This window comes from Danio rerio, chromosome 20 (assembly GCF_049306965.1).
Source record: "Danio rerio strain Tuebingen ecotype United States chromosome 20, GRCz12tu, whole genome shotgun sequence".
Lineage (NCBI taxonomy): Eukaryota > Metazoa > Chordata > Actinopteri > Cypriniformes > Danionidae > Danio > Danio rerio.
Genome location: NC_133195.1, coordinates 47931784 through 47953892, shown reverse-complemented (window position 1 = coordinate 47953892; position 22109 = coordinate 47931784). Strand labels below are relative to the sequence as shown.

General features: G+C 35.9%; 1 protein-coding gene across 3 annotated transcripts in view; it reads right to left on the bottom strand.

Moving 5' to 3' along the window:
- The window catches only part of atad2b (ATPase family AAA domain containing 2B), a 203464-nt gene that overhangs the window by 143987 nt on the left and 37368 nt on the right, over positions 1 to 22109 (bottom strand). For all 3 annotated transcript variants that reach the window (NM_001365966.1, NM_001365967.1, XM_073932111.1), the window contains exons 16-19: positions 20148 to 20459; positions 17568 to 17712; positions 5547 to 5733; positions 2657 to 2842 (exon numbers count right to left, since the gene is read on the bottom strand). In NM_001365966.1, the coding sequence (NP_001352895.1) occupies positions 2657 to 2842; positions 5547 to 5733; positions 17568 to 17712; positions 20148 to 20459 (830 nt within the window). The remainder of the gene's footprint in view (positions 1 to 2656; positions 2843 to 5546; positions 5734 to 17567; positions 17713 to 20147; positions 20460 to 22109) is intronic.

Sequence of the window (22109 nt, the reverse complement as noted above, 5' to 3'; positions counted from 1 at the left end):
TTGAGTTGAGATTTAAAAAATTTTAACTGCTAAAACATTGTTTGTTTGTTTTTTTAATGTTCAGACACTTTTTTTAAAAAAATCCTTATTGCACCTCCTGCAAAACCATTATTGATTTTTGTGCATAATGCAATGAATCTCGATTAATATATATTATATGAGACAATTGTTTTATGTTTTGCAAAATCAACCTACAAATGACTGCATCTGCAAATCATTTGTTTACCTGCATTATTTGATTCTTTGAATTATTTTTATTTCTTGTCACAATCTTCTAAACCGTTCTAAAATAAGATACAAATATAAACATGAATTGAATCGAATCATCAGCGCCGACCTCAGATTCACAATCCAAACGTTGTCATATAGCCTGAATTTCAAACTCCACACACCGCAGGGGTCTCTCAAAGCAGCCCTTCAATGTTCAAAGTGGAGTCAAATCTCCAAAGCAAATGAGAAAACAAAAAAAAACACAAGGGTGACAGAAACCCGGTGCCACAGAGAGGGTAAAATAACCAAGCCATCCTCGTCTGCTATCAATTAAACATGTGTGTTTCCTCAGAGGAGCCAGCCTGGCTTTAATGAACACACCTTGCGGGGCTGTCAATAACATTAATGCTTTTATTCTAAACACTCTCATGCCCTCCTGGTGGGCATCAGTTTCTTCAGCAGGGGCTATGATCAAGGGCTTCGCCACCAGCCAATCAGCAATCGCCCAGCAATGCACCCTGGGATGCATGGGGCGCACAGCAGGAGCCGCTGGAGGCGCTTGATGCCGGATTGTGAGGTGAAAGCGCAGCGCTGCCAGAGTGACTCCCTGTCAGCATAATTAATGGAGAGTGTTTTCTTTATTGTGTGTGACTTCTGCATTACTTATCGCTGCCTTCCAACCCTCTGGCTCCCGCTTTTATTTTAAAGACTTCTCCTCTCGCATGCTCTTCCTGACATGGCTTTAAGAAATTATTTTAATGCTCCTATTGTGCTTAAGAAAAAGACTAGAAAAAAGTAGCCTGAACAACGGGGACAGGTCAGGCCTTGGAGAAGAGCAGCCGAACAAAATATGTCAAAGAAACTATGAGGGGAAAGGAAGCACAGACTAATGGACTTCACACTATACATATGTACACACACACACACACACACACACACACATATATATATATATATATATATATATATATATATATATATATATATATATATACATATATATATATATATGCTTATACTTATGCTTATATATATATATATATATATATATATATATATATATATATATATATATAAATAAATAAATGTGTGTGTGTAAGTGTGTAAGTGTGTGTGTGTGTGTGTGTGTGTGTGTATATATGTATATATATATGTATATATATATATATATATATATATATATATATATATATATATATATATATATATATATATATATATAAAAGCATAAGTATAATATGTACTGTCTGCATGGCAAAGAGAAAGGAAATCAGTTATTGTTTAGTAACGTGTTGAAATCAGTTATATGTTTAGTAACGTGTTGAAAATCTTCTTGCCATTAAGCAAAAATTGGAAAAATATACAAAAGGGCTAATAATTCTGTATATATGCATGCACACACACAAAAAAAGTGTAAGAGACCGCTTGGAAAATTTCAGTATATCTCAATTAACAATTCATAGTTAAGATTACAGCATGAAATAACAATTGCTTAAACTAACAATAAAGATGTCATTTTTGCAGAGATTCAACGTGGTAATAATTTTTACAAATATAACAAAAAAAACAATATTAATGATTTTAGAGTTAAGAAAACAATATTTGGTGAAACAACGATGATTTTTAACTAGAAAAAAATCCAAACAATGGTTATTCTGGCATATTGTACTTTTAACGGGGACAAAAAGAAGCTATAAATGAAAGCATTTTATCACACAGCAGAAATGTGCAACAATGGGAATCTAAAAGTGTGTTGATATTAGAGATTCTTGGCCACCGAAAATTTATCGGCCGAAAATGTTATGTCATTTAATAGACCCTTTAATTCTTGTGGTTTCAGTCATTGTTGGGGTACTCTTTAAAAACTGGATGAATTAACAAATATATATCGTTATTGTTCAATTAGGAAAATAGTTTATGGATAAATGACGGCTCAGGACACTGTTAACATAGGGCTTCCTTTTAGCAAAATACAATTTTTACTGCCATTTGTGGATGTAACTATGTATTGTGGTACTTGACAAAGGTTTGCCAAAGTATTCCTGAGGCCATGTGGTGATAATGCTGTAGTTGAATGATGATTCTTGATGCAGTGAGAACTTTTTCTGATTTGGGGTTGTATATTTTACTCGACTGCAAAATCACCCCAATCAATCTAAATGAATGACTTTCTAAATAGAGCTATTTAAGTAATCTGGTCAAATAGTATTTCTTTCGCAATATATATATATCATAGAGGAAGAAAAAAAAATATTGCAATGTCAAATTTTTCCAATATCGTGCAGCCCTAACCTCCATGCATATAACCTATTCCTGCATAACTTCTCACAGGGTGAAAAAAAATCACCTCATCTTTATCAAAGTACCACTTTTCTCCACAATACACGATGCACAATTCTGTCTGTATCTGTAACACAATGCAATGTATTTGGGTTAGAGCGGTCACCTCATCAGGGAGCTGCTGGTAGACGCTCTCTGCTGTGGCGAGGATGAGGAGCGGCGTGAACGAGGGCACATCCTGCAGCAGCATGAGGAAGCTGCTCTTCACCGTCTCGCTGATGGCTTCCCACCAGGCACTGATGTGAGGCATGTAGATGATGCTGGGCACACACCGCCGAGCCTCACGAAACACCTACGGGACACAAACACACACTAATTACAAATAACACCCAAGCTAGGCTCAGCATTGAGGTTTTCACTGATTTATTCCTTTGCATGTGCTACCAAAATTTTCCATTGTCACAGTTGCGTCTTTAAAACAATGAATTTTATTTGTTAGAACTAGTTATATTTTCATTAAAAGGCACAACATGCACAATTTGTTTGATTAAAAGAGCCCTTATTACAAATAACATCCAAGAAAGGCTCGGAAATATGGTTTTCACTGATTTATTTATTTGTATGCCAATATTTTCAATTGTCACGGTCCCTTTTGTCCACAATGCATTTTAATATTTGTTAGAACTAAATATAGTTTAATTAAAGGGCACAAAATTAAATTAAAATATTTAAAACTACTACAATATTGTTATATATTTTACTGAATGTTTTAAAGAATGTTCAAATCCAGAGAAATAAGCAATTTTCAAGTATTGACACAGTGTGTTCATGCTAATGACATTACACACCCACAATTTCAGGTTTGCTTTTTATATAAAAAAAGTAATAATAAAAATAATATATGATACTTTATATGATACTTTATATGTTGTGTGTTATATAACACTCCTCAGAGCAGCATTACATGGCTGCATTTACACTGCATGGTCCTCAATTCGGACTTAATTCCGTTTTTTTCCCCATGTGGTGCAGATCGGATATGGCCCATGAACATGTAAGCAGAAACGAATCACATGGATTCCCATTTACTCAAATCAGATTCAGGCCTTGTTATTTTTGGAAATGTATCCAATATGAATCAGATCCGTGCCCTCATGTCTACAGTGTAAGCAGGTAGAACGAATTTTCACCTGTCAATGCGAAATGCGTCAACCATAGTGAATGATGTTAAGTCTGACGCTTTCTTTTCAGAACAGACTTTAGCAGAGTCGCAAACCTGAAATCTCATACACGACGACTAAAAAAGCTTTTATATTGTTATGTAGCACAAGTATTTAAGCATGTTAAGGAGATAGAGAGAGCGCAACAACTGCCATGTAACCAATAAAAACTAATATAAAACTATTACATACATTACATGCAGAAATCATGCCATGGACATTACATTAAGATGCCTAAAGGTTTAAAAAGGGCTAGATGGCCAAAGAAGATGGCCAAATGAGAACTTTTCTGACATAAACTAAAGTAAAACAATCTGTCAGAAAGAATTTTAAAACCATGAAACCCTACATACAGATTGAATACATGAAGAAGAAAAGGGCGCTCTTATTATCAGCTGTCAGTCAGCGTCTCTTTTTTTTTCCTGGTCATTACGCTGTGTAAATACAGACAATCAGATACGAGTCACATTTAAAACATGTAAGCCGGTCAACAAAAAGAAAATAAATACAGTCACAAAATCAGAATTGACCATCAAGATCTGCAGTGTAAATGCAGCCTAAAAAAACTCTATATGTATCCAGCAGCCATAGTTATATCAGACCAAACACCTGCAAGACCTGCATTTCCCTTTGACAATGAGAGAACGACCACTCAGGACACTTAACCCATTATTGGTATCTAATGATAAATTGTGCAAGTTTGTTCTGAAAATTTTAGTCAAATAAAAAAAAGTGTCATATTCACTATTCTGGAAAATTTTAAAGCAGAGATGCCCAAAATAGGGCCCACAGGCCAAAGTTGGCACATGGTAACCTTTGATTTGGCTGATCTGAGAAGAGAGGGGGAATGATGGGCATGGTTTATAGAGTGTAACTTCTAATCTAATCTTACCTTTTATTTGTTGGTTTTACTTAAAAACTAACTTAAATGAAATTTTTTTCATTAAATTTAGTAAATGAATCAGATTTAGTTTAAATGTGCACACTCACCTGAAGGAGGACAAAGCAAGGCAAAGTGTATTCAGCACTGAACTCCACTGTTCACTATATGTTTGTAATGCAATAAGTTATCATTTTAAAAGTTATATTACATTAGTTAATATGATTTAAAGTAATGTTTTTATTTATTTGTAAAAATTAGGAAATTATCAAATGCAACATTAAATGTAATACAATTTGGTATATTTACCTTTGGCCCCCGGCTCATAATGAAATGTATTTTTTTGCCCCTTTACACAAAAAACTTTGGGCATCCCTTTGTTAAAGGCTCACTTAAGGGGTCAAATAACATCACACAGATCTTATGAAGGTGAGAAGAAACACTCTTACAGTCCATCTTAGACCTGGATAGAGAATATTCTAAATTACCTACAGCCAATTTACATTAATGTATCTAGTCTGATAAAACAGCGCTGATTTTTCTTCGTGTGATCATGAGTGGAAAAACTAGAAGGTGTGGAGTGTGGCATAATAAAAGCTCTGCTGCTTTAATGCAATGCTGTGCTTGACCTCTCAACAAAAATTGCTTTAGAGCTCTCATTGCACTTCAGCAGCAGTTAGCTTTACTCTGCCTGATACTAATATGATAATAAGCGTTGAATGCTTTAGCTCATCTATGAACATGATTTCTGCAGGAGTCGCGTAGCATGTAATAAAGGCCACAACTCCTATGATTCCACACACAGTCACTGAACCATCAAAATAAACCTTTATTTGATGTAAATATGCGCCCTCTAGTGGCAAAAGTTAAATACAGTACCTTTAAAAGCAATATAATTATAAGCCTATTGCTCTGGACACAGGATGTGTGAATTGTCAGGAGTGAGTTAAGCTTGCCTGAGCGCAGGACTCCTCTGGGGTTTTGGCACTGACAGAGTAAAGTGTGGGAAGGTCGAGGCGATGCACAGTGAACTTCTCCAGGTGGTGCAGCAGAGCGGGGGCCAGGTGTGTGCTCTGCCCCGCACCCTGGGGTCCCGTCAGCAGCAGCCGCGGCCGGTAAGAGGTGGGCTGCTGGTAGGCAGAACTAAAAGGGAGAAGAAAAAAAAAGATAACGTTTACACTTTTACCCAAAGAGACTCACACTCTTGGACACACATCCAGAGGCGTAGGCTACCCGGGAAGCAGTTGGGTGTTTGGTGCCTTGCTCAAGGGATTCACCTCAGTCGTGTTATTGAGTGTGGAAGAATCCCTGCCGGTGATAGGACCTTTGGCTGACAAGTTCATCCCTTTAACCATTGCTTATTTATCTATATAACCATCCTTACAGCAATCAATTCATGTATGTACTCATTAACGTGTCTACGTGTTAATCTATTATCTGGCCATCTTATAAGGTATCTATATATCCCACTATCCATTAAATCATGCATGTCATCAAACAAATTATCTATCAATATATTCATCTGGATACTCCTATATCTATAGCACATACAATCCATCCAACCATCCATCTATTTGTCCATCAATCCAACTATGTATCTATATAACTAACCATCAAGTCACGCAGAAACATTTGTCTATACATCCTTGTATCCAGGGCTTTACATTAACACCCGCCAACCCACCAAATGCGGGTAGATTTCGGCGGTGGCGGGTAAGACAGACACTCCCACTAGCCACTTTGGCTGGTTGAATATAATTTTCCCAGATAATAATTCCTAAAAGCAGGGTTCGACAATAAGGATGGTCCAATATGCATGCACAGGCGATCGAGAAGCAACACGACTGACAAGAATAACTTTGCGAGAGCAAAGCAGGTGAATACCGAATAGGAGGATAATCACTCGTGTTAACAGCTGAGGTGATGCGCGCAACTGTTTTATAACGCGTGCACGCTCCCGTTTCCTTTCGTGAAGCAACTGTGTCTAGAAACACAACTGATGTGATCAGTTCTCTTTCAAATAGACTGAACAAAAAGGGAGGAACGTGCACCTACCTACAGTCTTGCTGCTTTCAAGAGTTCCAGAGTTGACTTATTGTAAGCAGCGCTAGTTGCTTTCGGTTTAACCATTCTTTAAAAAGATACTTTATGGGTCTATCATTAACCATGCCTGTGTGATCATCCTTTCATTATTACAGTATGTTTTTTACCTGCTTTCTTTTGCATTAATATGGTTTAATTATTTTTTTTTTCACAATAACATTGCTTTAATGGGAGAATAACTCCCCATTTATGTGTAGTTAACTGGTGAACTGGGACCTTTAGATTAGATTAGATTAGATTAGATTAGATTCAACTTTATTGTCATTACACATGTACAAGTACAACGCAACGAAATGCAGTTTAGGTCTAACCAGTAGTGCAATAGCAGCAAGTGCAGGATACAGGAATAAGTATAGTGTTAGTATAAGTGTTAGCCAGAACACATGACTCTGCATATGTTTTGTTAAATTAAAAGTATAGTATTCAGCTATATTTTGCATGTTTTCACATATTTAAAATTTGTGGCTAAGAAATAATTAACTGTTTATTTATGGCGTGGTCAGAGATAAATTGGGTAAATCCTTCATTTTGGGCTCTTAAAATTATGAAAATTAATAGTAATATATGAAACCCTGACCCATTTGCTCATGATAATTGAGCAAGCTCATACACGACACACAAAAAGTGAAATGAATGAGGAGGCATGTAGAGATAACGTAAACTCTAAATCAAGTAATTTTAGCATGTCAAAGTCATATTTGTGTATAAAATATATTTTCCCAACAAAAAAAATGTGGCTAGTGAAAATGGCGAGTGGCTAGTAATGTTGAAAAACTACTGGTGGTCAAAAAAGTTAATGTTAAGCCCTGCTTGTTTCCATTCTAACCATATATCTATCATCTACCCATTTATCCACCAAATCAATCAATCCAACAAACTATCGTTTATCCAAAAATTTATTAATTCATCTAAACAAATAGTAGTCATCTATATTGTACATCCATTTATTCATCCATACATCTATCCAATTATCCATCAACATACATATACCCATCCATCACACCATCAATTAATTTCTCCATCAATCCACATACCGTCAATCCAATTATCTATCAATTCATGCATCTCAGCATTCATGAACCATACATACATCCATAACCCATTAAACCAATCATCCATCCAACTTTCAATCCCAGTTGTCCCAGAGATGAATGTGCTATGGTGCAAACTGTGTGTATTAATCTCAGAACAAAAGCAAAAGACGCTGTAAAGACGATGGCTGAAGCTGGTAAGAGAGTTTCATTGTTCACAGTGAAACAAGTCCTGTACCAATATGGGCAGACAAGCCACTCAGCAAGGAAGAAGCCATTACTATTACTACCATTACTAGCCAGATTACAATTTGCAAAATCACACAGTGAAAAAGACTGGCTGTTGAATCTAATGACCAGTGTTAAATTTGTAAGTAGGGTTGTAACAATATACCGGTATGACGGTTTACCACGATTTGAACGTGCACGATTATCATACCATGAACAATTGCATATCAACGGTTTTAACCCTTAAAGACCGAGACAGCCACCCGCGGCTAAAAATAAGTATTGCTCTTAAATGTTTAATAACTTTTGATCCGCTGATCCGATTCATACAATTCAAAGATTGGCATAAAGAAGAGAATCTCAGCTTTCCAGTGCTGTATCACATAACATTCGCGGACTTTCAGAGGCTCCGGAATCAGTGCGGTTACGTCATCAACATTTGACAACGCTGATTTGACAAAGAAACGCTCGTCACTGTGTCTCCGGACAAATCAGACATGATACATTGATGCATTGTCCCTCCTCCATGCCCAGATTGGTTCAAACTCGCTATATCACAACCAATAAGCATAGGTTTCGCTTTTGTTTGTGGACCAAGCTTTTTGAACAACACGGAATGAGAGAAAGGCATACATTTATGCGCGGCTAAATAAAACGCCAAAAAAAAAGTTTTGCATGAAATAATTCTCATACTAAGTACTTTTGCATGCACAGCAGCACAGAAACATGACAAAACAGTGACACAGCAAAGACGAAGAGCTGCTCTTGCTGTTTTCAAAAGACGCAAATGAAGGTGCAGCTGTTTATCTGCATTGCAGACAACCATTTCCAAATCCATATCCACAGACAACCATATCCATGCTGGCACATAAAACCTAAGGATGTTCCATATTGAATCTAGTTTCGTTATGTAACTATTTATAGTATAGTAAATATTTACTATTTATCTATTTTTTACTGAGGATTTGCACCATGTTTATTTGGACTTTATTTGGACTTTGACACATTATTTATTATTTTCTTAATTTTTTATTTGTTCATTGTAAGTGGTGTTGTTTATAGTAACTAAAAATATATTATTTGGAAAAAGTCAAATTTGCTTCACTGTTCTATTATTTTGTAACATTTGTAACATACCGTATACCGCAAAACCGTCAAACCGTGGTATTGTTTTAGACGATTATCATACCGTGAAAAATTCATACCGTTACAACCCTATTTGTAAGACAAAGGGGGAAGCTTACAAGACTAAGAAAACCATCCCAACTGTGAAGTAGGGTTGTAACAATATACCGGTATGACGGTTTACCACGATTTGAACGTGCACGATTATCATACCATGAACAATTGCATATCAACGGTTTTAACCCTTAAAGACCGAGACAGCCACCCGCGGCTAAAAATAAGTATTGCTCTTAAATGTTTAATAACTTTTGATCCGCTGATCCGATTCATACAATTCAAAGATTGGCATAAAGAAGAGAATCTCAGCTTTCCAGTGCTGTATCACATAACATTCGCAGACTTTCAGAGGCTCCGGAATCAGTGCGGTTACGTCATCAACATTTGACAACGCTGATTTGACAAAGAAACGCTCGTCACTGTGTCTCCGGACAAATCAGACATGATACATTGATGCATTGTCCCTCCTCCATGCCCAGATTGGTTCAAACTCGCTATATCACAACCAATAAGCATAGGTTTCGCTTTTGTTTGTGGACCAAGCTTTTTGAACAACACGGAATGAGAGAAAGGCATACATTTATGCGCGGCTAAATAAAACGCAAAAAAAAAAGTTTTGCATGAAATAATTCTCATACTAAGTACTTTTGCATGCACAGCAGCACAGAAACATGACAAAACAGTGACACAGCAAAGACGAACTGCTGCTCTTGCTGTTTTCAAAAGACGCAAATGAAGATGCAGCTGTTTGTCTGCATTGCATACAACCACATCCAAATCCATGCTGGCACATAGAACCTAAGGATGTTCCATATTGAATCTAGTTTCGTTATGTAACTATTTATAGTATAGTAAATATTTATATCTATTTTTTACTGAGGATTTGCACCATGTTTATTTGGACTTTATTTGGACTTTGACACATTATTTATTATTTTCTTATTTTTATTTGTTCATTGTAAGTGGTGTTGTTTATAGTAACTAAAAATATATTATTTGGAAAAAGTCAAATTTGCTTCACTGTTCTATTATTTTGTAACATTTGTAACATACCGTATACCGCGAAACCGTCAAACCGTGGTATTGTTTTAGACGATTATCATACCGTGAAAAACTCATACCGTTACAACCCTACTGTGAAGTAAAGGGGTGGCAGCATCATATTGTGGGGCTGTTTTGCTGCAGGAGGGACTGGTCCACTTTACAAAATTTCATTATCAAGAAAGAACATAGATGAAAGAAAAATTAAAGCAATATCTCAAAACATCAGCCAGGAAATTAAAACTTGGCCACAAATGGGTATACCAAATGGACCATGACCCTAAGCATACAGCCAAATTAGTTCAAATGTGTTTTATGGACAACAGAGTGAATGTTTTGGAGTGGCCATCACAAAGCCCTGGGGTCCGTTCTTTGTACATGGATTACTTAGTTAGCTAGATCGGGTTATTGACGTTTTGACACGATCCAGGATCATTCCGTTCTTCAAAACTGATCCGAGAGTTGTTGTCATAGCAACAGTTTTGGTAGCTCAAACCTGGTCGGGAACGGGTTCAATTCATATAAACAGGATTAGATAGGGTCAGTTCAAGCAAAAATAATACAGAAAGTATGCATTAAATTCTGATATTTTCTTACAGTAATAGTTACATACACTTGGGAAAATAGTAAATATTGTTTAACTATATGTATAAAGTTATAGTGATTAATAATACTAAAATATTTCCCAGAGATGGGTTGCAGCTGGAAGGGCATCCGCTGCGTAAAAACTTGCTGGATAAGTTGGCGGTTCATTCCGCTGTGGCGACCCCGGATTAATAAAGGGACTAACCCGACAAGAAAATTAATGAATGAATGATTAATAAAATAAATAAAGTTTATTTATATATATATATATATATATATATATATATATATATATATATATATATATATATATATATATATATATATATATATATAAAACTTATGCAATCTGCACCAACAAAATGAATTTACAAAGACTGCCACCCGGTGGTGCAAAGAGAAAACTTATTGATAAGAACTTTTTAGATTGTTTTAGTACAATTTGTGTATGATAATAGAAATGCACAATATGTGACTTTTTTTTTAAAGCAATAATACATTTATGCAATCATAAACATGTTTTGACAGTTAATATGACAAGGATTTGATGCTTTATAAAAGTTGCAGACGCCTTTACCAAGATCAAAATGCTTTTGTAAACATTCAGTTATTCTTTACACCGATTAAAAAACCAGCTACAATAATGCTACTATAATAAGGAAAATCCGCTCTAACTGTAAAACTAAAAAAAAAGATTGCTCTTGACACATGAAAGGGCCAAGCTTGCAGCCTACAACAAGGTGTAAGTTATTGCGTATCAAATTTAACAAACCATTTACTACTAATTTTATGTAATTTTGCTCACATGGATAATTAAATATTAATCAGATGATGTCATTACGCTGTTGTGCCAATCGTTGCATGCAGCGATCTCAGATCAGTTCATCCAGACATTTTAATCTGATTCACAAACTTGTTTGAAGAACCAAATTAGCCAGAGATCAGTTATCAAGATTAACAGATCCAGGATCTGCCAAATCATCTTAGATCATTTAAGTGTGCTACAAAAGAACAGACCCCTGATCTCAATTCTACAGAAAATGTGTGGGCAGAGTTGAAAAAGCGTGTGCAACCAAGACCTACAAATCTGACTCAGTTACACCAGTTCTGTCGGAAGGAATAGACCAAAGTTCCAAAATAAAATATATTGTGCTCAAAGGGGAAAACATTTTTTTTACCCAGACATTTAAAACATATTTTAGAGCGGTAATTAGAATACCGTGATACAGTGAAACCATGATTTTTTTTATCCAAGGTTATCATGCCATCAGAATGTTATATGAGCTCATCCCAAATATAAACTTTTGACTGTCTAGAAATAAGACACAATTCTCTATTCATAAAAAACACAATTCTCACAATTCATAAAAAACAATTCTCTAAAAAAATAAAAATAAAATTGTGTCAATATTCTGCCATTTAGCAAATGTAAATCATGTTAGTAATTCTAACGGACCTAAAAAAGTAAATGTTTAGTATGATTTAAAATCAGACATTTTTGTTTTTAATTGTAATGTGCCTTTTTATAGTGTATGTAAACATACATTCTGGTTTCAACAGTATATACACCAAACTACTATACTACCAACTACACCTAACTACTACTAACTATGCATCACTCCATAAATTCATTCATCTATCCAACCATTAAACTAACCCTAACATTTATCAAAACATGCATTCACTCATCTAACCATATATCTATCATCTATACATCCACCCATCATTCCCTCCAAATGTGTATTCATCCAGCCATCTATCCATCCACCCATTTGTGCATATCAGCATTTTTCCGCTATATATCTGTCCATCCATCTACATTTCCATCAATCTACTTAGCCATGCATCTCTCAAAGCATGAAGCTATCCTGATATCAAAAATGCATTCCACATTCACCTAACCATATAGCTATCATCAATACATCCAACCATCTATCCCTCCATGCATCCATCAATCCCTCCAAATGTTTGTCCTTCCATACAACCATCCATCCTACACTGTCCATTTTTGACACAGTTGAGTTGAGAACATACCAATCAAACCTGTTCACCAAGGAGGCACAGACATGACACCTGCACAAGGGAGCACGCTAGTTTTAAGACACAGCCTTATAGTTTCTTAATTAGTAAGAGTTGCTGACAAGCGGAATCAAGCTACTATGGCTAACTGAAACTTCAATAATATAATAGAGAGACATACAGAAGATAATTGATAAAGTTGGCAGCTCTTTAGGAAGGACAAATTTTCATTAATTTGACATCTATACTGTATATTAATATGAACCCCTTGCCAACATCTCATTAAGTGTGAGGATCTGCAAGTATTGATGATCACAAGCTAAAGCCATAAAACACGGTTTTACTGAACCATGATGAATAAATCAATGTAAAAGCAATTGAAGTAGGTCAGATGAAGAACACAAGCCTTCTCTGTGACAACTGTCAGTTCTGCAGCTTTCCAACAGATGGCAGCCAAACACAGCATTAGTTTATTGCATAGGTTTAGGGATTTAAATACAGTGCTCAACATAAATGAGTACACCTTTTGAGTACATTTTTCTGTGAATATAGATCATATCTTTTGGTGCACTTAAATAAAACAGATTTATTAAACGGATATATTTATTAAAATAATATTTTAGTCACTGAACATCTTTAGAAAAAGAAAATATATTTAAATTCATGCTAAATATTGGGAAAAACAAACAAAATTGTACACATTTTTGGTTTCTTTAGAATTTTGTTGTTTTTAATAGTTTTGTTCAATATTTTTTAACATTTAAATTTAGCTGTACTTATTTTGGACCGTTATAGTAAGTTATTTTGTTAGATTAGCTCCAGATTTGGCGTCAGTACTGACTAATCTAATGTATATGCACTAGGGTTGGGCGATGTTGACCAATTTGGCATCGTACAATGTCTAATGTGAAATATCGCGATGGACGATGCCATCGTCGTCGTAGATGGGAGTGGTTGTTAAATATCAATTAATTCATAATAAAATAAATAAATTGTAGCCTACTGTTTTGACTACCTAACCTACCGTTTTGACTACCTGACCCCCGTAGTCTTTGCTTTACCCATAACCAAACCATAAATAAATAAAGTTACAAACAAATGACCACCTGTCAATCACTTTTTCTCCGCAGGACTCTGTCATGAATAGGCTTCATGATCTGTGTCGTTCTAATGGCCTTTCCCACAGCTGGTGGAGGAGATGAGAGTTCGGTTGGAATTCACTTTAGTGCAGACATTTTCATTGTTTTCACTGCAAAATCCTCACAGCGTTTGTGGATTTAGGAAACATTTATGCAGAATGTATCTTTGCACCTAAAAGCCCCAAACGCAGCACTCAGGAACAGATAAACAGTTGTTATGTGAACTTGCTGAAGTTAAAAAAATAGCCTGCAATGCTTGCCCCGCCTTTGTGCTCTTCTTATTGGCCCACTGCTCTAACTGAACGCGAATGATTGGTTAATATCAGCCGTCAATCACTCAGTCAATGCCTTCTGCCTTCAGATGACAGGAGCTACAACCGTAAAAATGTAAAGCGCTGAAGATGAGAGAATGAAAATAACAGGTGACAGATTTACCTATAGTTACTAATAATGGCAAATCTGATTAGCAATCATGTGCTGAATGTTAATCTACTATTTACACTTTTGCAAGAGTGGATAAAAGACTTCCAGTGTCTCAAGTCCGCTATGAAAATAACTAAAGCCATTTACTGTAAAGTTTGTGGGGTGGGGTTTGCAGGTAACAGTGTTTGCTTCATTTAATCCTCACAATGCTGTCAGCCGTGCAAGTGGCAGCTATATGCGACATTTAAAACAGCTCATGAAAAGACCGTTATTGCTATTAAGATGACATGCAAATAAGTTATTTGTCAATGTAAATGTGGGGTTGGGCGATGGATCGCGATGCATCATCTATCGGCACAACTCTAATATCCACAATTATACTTGTTAAGTCCCAGTGTTTTTTTGTGATCATGATTATTTTCTCCTTTCGCCAGTCTCTCTGTCTTCTCCCGCTTTCACCTCTACAGTGGCTTCCTATTGGCTCACGCTGCTCAGCTGTTTGCAGTGTCCCCCTTGTTGTCATCATATCATCTCCAATCCAGCCACTGCGGCATAAAAGTGATGACAGGACGCTACTTGCAAGGCCTGGGACACTTTGAATTTCTGTGTTGTGTCAGTGAATCATTTCAATCCGTTCAGTCAGTGTGTTACAGTTTTGTTTATGTCCGCTTTTGTTGTTCTGTTCTCAATTTGTCCACCATCAGTTTTATGCTCATCTGAAGTTGGAGAGTGTAACAATTAAAAATGTTCCATGACATACGCACACATAGGCTTTGAATATCACTTTTGTTAGACACACTAGGTTAGGAGCACGCTCCACCCGCTGTATTTTTGGTATTCTGTTATCATAAGGGTAAGGCAGCGCAGAGTTGTGATGATATTCTTTTCAATATTGGTGTATGCTTTTTTCTTTTGGTTATGTAACGGAGGCCAGTTAGTGAAGTGCTATGCAGGTAAACCTCACTCCTCTGACCACTGAAGATGCTCTAGCAACAGATGCTAGAGGCCATGGTCTTAAGTCTTCTTGTTAGACCGACTGTCTTACATACAAATAATCGCCAGTTCGATCCCAGCTCAGAGTGGATTGGGTACAGTAGGACCGGTGGGTTACACGTGGGGGCTCGTCCGGGATAAGGTAGAAACTGGGCCGTTAGAATAGGTTGTTTTGTTTCCTTTATTTCTATTGTTTGGACGCTGTCAACCTCTCATCTCTCCAACTCCCCCATTTACCCGTTTGAACATTTTGTGTCCCATCACTGGGAAACATCCATACTAGGGTTGGGCATCTAAGCTATAATGCCGATCCGATACGCATCTCGATACAAAGAATACGATCCGATATATTAGCGATACATTTGTGACATATTGCGATGCAACACGATACGATTCACACCCATATCACGATACGATGCGATATTTCAGCACTAACTAATTAGATCAAGTTTATGAGATGATGTGAAAGAGGATGCTGTGCCATTGAATGAGTTTGATTATTTATTAACCAAGCAAAACCAAGACTTTTTTTACAAACTGGCTCTTCTCTCAGAGCCAGAGTGTCAGTTTACAGTAGAGGGCCATTTTAGAACATATAGCACATATTATTTAAGTATTTTCAAGATAAACAGAATGTATAAGTGCAATATATATTAAAAAATATATATATATTTGCACTCTTTCAACATAAATAAATTTAGCATTGCACAACAAGAATTGTGATTTAACTTTTCAACTATGAAAACAAGTTTTACAAAGATATATTTTGCCACTGATTATTCAAAACTTAAGGTTGTGAACTAGCAGTGTTATGCTGCTTTGAAACATCACTGTCACTGTAAACAACAGGCTAATAAAAATATAACAAACCAGCAATCTTCTTGCTGTGAGGTGGTCAAACTACCCACTGTGTCACCGTGACACCCATTATTTTTATCATTATTATTATTAATATTATTATTATTATAATTAAATAAAAATTAACAGGAGGAGGTGTTTAAAACCTTCGTTCTCCGTGACACTAGGCTGAATATCTTTGCAGATGAACAATGCAATAGCATTCGTTATTGGCGTAGAACGAGCAGAACTGTTGTGCATGGAAAAAAAAACTTGCAATGCTTTTCTCACCACTTTTGGAGCTGGTTGAAGCAGTGCGAAAGCCGGGGATGCAGAAACACTGGAAGATGCTTTCACAACAACACCGTGGCACCGCTTCAAGTGAGATATCAGATTAGTCGTACTGCCCGTGTATTTTACAGATGCGCGGCACACTTTTGCAAATTGCATCTGTCCTGTCATGTCGTCCATCCTTAAATCCATAATGTTGCCATACTTTAGATTTAAAACTCAGTGGGGAATAAAATGTTTTTTTGCTTCTCGCGCTTTCTGAGGGCGCTCCACTAGCTTCATCCGCACACCTGATACACCGAGTTGTAGTGAAAGTGTACACATCCGCAAATCCGTTGCTAAGGCTTACTTTATGTAGGTCGATTAAATTATGCGCCAAAAACAGGTTGACAACTCTTGTTAATAAATAAAAAATACATTCTATATTAAAAATATAAGCTGTATCTCGGAAAAATCGATGCATCTCGCAAAAACCGATGCATCTCGATTTGCTTCCAAAATTTCACTCATCCTCTGCTGCTCAACCGATGCACTCGCATCGTGCACGCGCATGACCGCGTATCGATACATATCGATGAATCTTCCCATCCCTAATCCATACACACTCATTCACACACATACAATTTAGCGTACCCAATTCACCTGTAGTGCATGTCTTTGGACTTGTGGGGGAAACCGAAGCACCCGGACGAAACCCACACGAACACAGGGAGAACATACAAACTCCACACAGAAATGACAACTGACCCAGTCGAGGCTTGAACCAGTGATCTTCTTGTTGTGAGGCGATATCGCTACCCACTGCACCGCCCCATACCTTTTATAAATAAAATTCACTTAATTGCATTTCGTTCTTTTCCCTCACTCTCCAATATTGTGTTTGCCTATGTGTGTTTCATCTATAATTAATGTTATTCTCTATTTAAATGAGAGGTTTGTGAGGGGTGTACTCATATATGCTGAGCACTGTATCATCAATAAACTTCAACTTAAATGACTTCATAAACTTGATTTAAATAACTGTCTAACTATACAACAAGTGATATTCTAAATCTAGATAACGTGAGAATGAAAGCTATGTTCAGAGTGAAATTAAGTGACTCACGTGGTAAAATGGAGAAAGGGTTTATGGGTCGTGCAGGAAGCTGCTTTCTTCGGCGATCCGGACTGAGTTTCATAAATGGAAGAAGCACCAAGACATTCCTCATCCTCACTGTACGAGTCCTCCACCAACAGATGATTGTCACTGTCTAATGTAACAGAGAAACAACTGTATATGACTTCTGCCATTTCTCTGCAATCCATTATGACCACATCTGTTTAACTACAACAGATAAAAACTGAATGGTCAGCAGGAATAGCTTTTTTTTTATTTGATTATATTTCATTATAGAACGCTTTTAAATCTAATCTAAAGGCTTAATTTTAATTCTTGTTTTTTAATCGCTAGCTTTCAATTGATGCTTGCCTGGTATTTTTATTCCTACATTCTATTATTTAAATATTATTATTTTTCCTTTCTATTTTAAATTCTAATTTGTCTTTTTTGTTGTTGTTGTAAAGCACTTTGGATCCATTAAAGTTGTTAAAAGCTGTGCTCTATAAATAAAGTTAGTCTTGCCTTGCTTTGCCTAACAGTTGTAAAAAAAAAAAAAAAAACACTTTAAAAAAAAAAACACTTTAAACACGTTTCAACACTTTTTTTCTTACTCCTGGCACATTGTATACAGAATCCCAAATGTAATGCAAATTTTTTAATTGCTCAATTTTTGTTTTTGTTTTTTGTCACAAATATAAGAGGTTAAAAATGTTTTTAATAATACTTGAAAAAAATATTAGAAAATTAAATGGGTACAAACCATGCAATCCAACAACAAAAATACTTTTCAAAAATGAAAAAAGTTAGAGTTAAAAGTTAGTGTCACTTTTTTTCCTGATCAGCTTAGTTGGCTGGCCAGCTCTAGGAAGAGTCATGGTGGTTCCAAACATCTTCCACTTATGGATGATGGAGGTCACTGTGCTCTTTGGAACTTTCAGAGCAGCAGAAATTTTTCTGTAACCTTCCCCAGCCTTGTGTTGAGACAATCCTGTCTACAGACAATTTCTTTGTCTTGCTTGGTTTGTGCTTTGTCATGCATTATATAGACAGATGCCTTTTTAAATCATGTCCAATCAACTGAATTTACCACAGATGAACTCCAATTAAGCAGCTGAAACATTTCAACAATGATTAGTGGAAATCGAATTTACCTGAGCTCAATTTAGAACTTCACGGCAAAGGCTGCGAGTACTAAGTACATGTGATTTTCCAGGGGTTTTTTTATTTTGAAGAAATTTGAAACAATTTAACATTGTCATTATGGGGTATTGTGTGCAGAATTTTGAGGAAATAAATCAATTTGCTCCATTTTGGAATAAGGCTGTAACATAGAAAAAATTTGAAAAAAGTGAACATAGTGCACTGTATCTGAATTGAAACACACCATTTACTCACATCACATAAATAGTTAACTATATGTGACAAACAAAACTATTTAATAATCAACAAAAATTGTATCTATTATGACATAGTTATACACTGTATATTTTCAATGGGTTAAAGCAAAAAAGATGCCCACTATTTCATTACTCTTATGCTGTTCAGGTGCACCCACAGACAGGTAATTGCTTCTCTTTTTCAAGTTCAAAGTAAACTTAAATGCATATGTATATAATATATCCTATGCATCATCAAATATGTCATATACAGCAAATATACAGTAAAATACAAACAAATAAAACAAGAAATAAAAAAAGGAATTAAAACAAACAATAACTCTAAAAATGATAATTACAAGATTAAAACATGTAGATTATTTAAATAAGGCAAAAGTGTTAACCATACTATTAATGTACATATATTTTGCAGCCAGTTTAGACTAGATATTCATCATATCGGAGTAAAGTTTTTCTGAGTCATTTAGATTAAAGAATTAATTATTATATGTTTCGCTTACTCTTTTTCTGACTCGAAAGAAGGCTTAAGTAAAAAGGTTATGCAAAAATACATACAATTAATGACAGCTTTAAAAAGCCAAACCGAAAGCCAAATCCCAGACTTTTTAGGAGATTTAGAAACCCCAGCCAGACAACTTTTTAAACTCCCAAATAGGCTGTGAGAGTGTTGACAGGTCTCACACGCACAGAACAAAATGGGTAAACAAGAAGAGGAGGGCACAAAAAATGTGTCACTAAATCTACTTAGGCAGCCATCAATATACCTGGGCAGCCCATCCAATTCTATGAGTGGGAAGCACTGACTTTGTTGTTGTTTATGGCTCTCTCTGTTTCTCCTTCTTATTGTCAAGTCAAGTTTTTGTTCTTCCTGTGTCTCTTTTTAAATTGATAACTCACCATATATGAGGCTCAAAAAATGTAGTGTGTTAAAAAACAAAACAAGATATTCTAAAGAATGTTGGGGGGGAAAAAAGAGCAGCCATTTATAGTAGGAACAAAAAACATGAAAGTCAACAGCTGTTTTATCCAACATTCTTCAGAATATCTTCCTTTGTCTTATCTTCCCTAAATTATAAGAAAAAAAAACTCAAACGTGCTAGGAATAGTTGGAGGATAAGTAAATGACTGCTGTCAATTTCTGGTGAATAATCCTATTTAGTCAATAGAAAGTCAACCAAACAAAGCATACCGTGTGTGTGTTCCCTGTGCAGGAGCTCTGCGTGGGGGAAGACTCGCGTCAGGCAGGCCAGTGTTTGATTCAGCGTAGGCTCCAGAAGAGGCTTTAGGACACAGGAAAGGGCCTGGCCAGGTGGAGCGAGGGCTCTTTGGCCGGCAGGTACAATGGAGCGCAGGGCACGACCAAAGTCCTGCGGCCCTAAAACAATGGAGGCCACGTCCAGCTGATAGCGCTGACTGCTGCCGTAGATCTGAGGATAACGCCGCCGCAGAGCCGCCAGCGCAGCCTCCGTGCAAAGTGCTTTAATGTCGGCACCACAGTAACCTGAGACATGGAGAGAGAAACGAGGGAGTGTTAGAAATATTTGGATGACAAAAACACAACATGGGTAACTTCAGTAGTCAAGTCATGTTAAATTCTAGTGTTTCAGGCAATACTGATTGTCTCAATGCAGCTTCAGAGACAAAGAAATTGTGCATTTATTATTAATTAGATTTAATAAATTTTTAGTTTTAAAATAATACTTAACTATTAAAAAAAGAGAGAGAGATAGAGATAAAAATATAACTTTGAGTTCAGATAGTTTAGATCAGGGTTGCCCAATTTTTTTCTTATGAAGGGCCAACAAACAACCTTGACTGAGCGCCATGGGCTGAAAGTAAATATACCAAACTGCACTACATTAAAATTGTTTAAATGAAAATTAAAACAAAAATAAATAGAAAAAAATACTTTAATCATATTAATAAATATACATTTCTGTATACTTATGATGAACTTCTTACAATCAAAAATAAACAATTCCTATTATAACAATGGAGTTTATTGATGAGTACACTAGTGAAGCTGCCCCTGCCCTTGCCTTGATTTGCTCGATGATGTCTTCTGCATTGTCCTCTGTCGAGTGACAGTATTTAAATTTTTTTTAAATCTGATTCATTGACAACATTTAATTTCAGTTTTCTTATTTGTAGCTCAACAATTAAACAAACAAGTGGTTCCGTTAAATTAGAAGTTATGATCTCTGCTAAAGGCATTCCCTACAACCTTCCCCATCATTCTGCCTCTTTTGTCAGATGAGATGGTGGGCCAAATCAAAGGTTACCATGGGCCAACCTTGGCCCACGGGGTACTAGTTTGGGCATCTCTGGTTTAGATTTACCATCTCTGGTTTAGTAGTTTAAATAACATAGTTAGTATAACTAAATGAAAAAAAAAATCTATATTAATTTTACTATTAATCTAATATTAAAATGCAACTAAATTTGAACATGTTAATTTTGATGAATATGTACTAACATTAATATATAATAATTAATTATTTTATTAACTAGGACCAAATTTCAGCATTCTTTCTAAATTCCATTTATTTCAATTTACATTGTTTTGGAATTAATTTTAACAGTCATTTAATAAGTCTTTATTAAAAGTAAAGTTTGTGCTATAATCATGTCACAATAAGTAGTTTGGATATCCTACTGCAATATCTGTATATATATTAAGTATGTGTGTAAACATTCATAAATGCAGACATTAAAAGACAAAAAAGTATTTGCATGTACTGTATATAGGCATTTATGAATGTTCGCTCATTCACACATACATAAATTTATACAATCACAAGTACTTTTTGTCTTTTAATGTCTATATACACTCAAATGTCACTTGTAAAACTTCTCGTTAACAGGCATGTGATGTGCACACATAGGGCTCAACCTGTGCAGAGCACATGCCCTTTTTTCTCATGCATATAAAGTGCCCTTCCAAAATGAACTGAAGTGTGAATCATCCCAGACTGGTTTCTTGAACATGGCAATGAGTTCACCTTACTTAAATGGCCTCCACAGTCACCAGACCTCAATCCAATAGAGCACATTCGGGATGTGGTGGAATGGGTGATTCGCATAATGGACGTGCAGCTGACAAATCTGCAGCAACTGCGTGATGCCATCATGTCAATATGGACCAAAATCT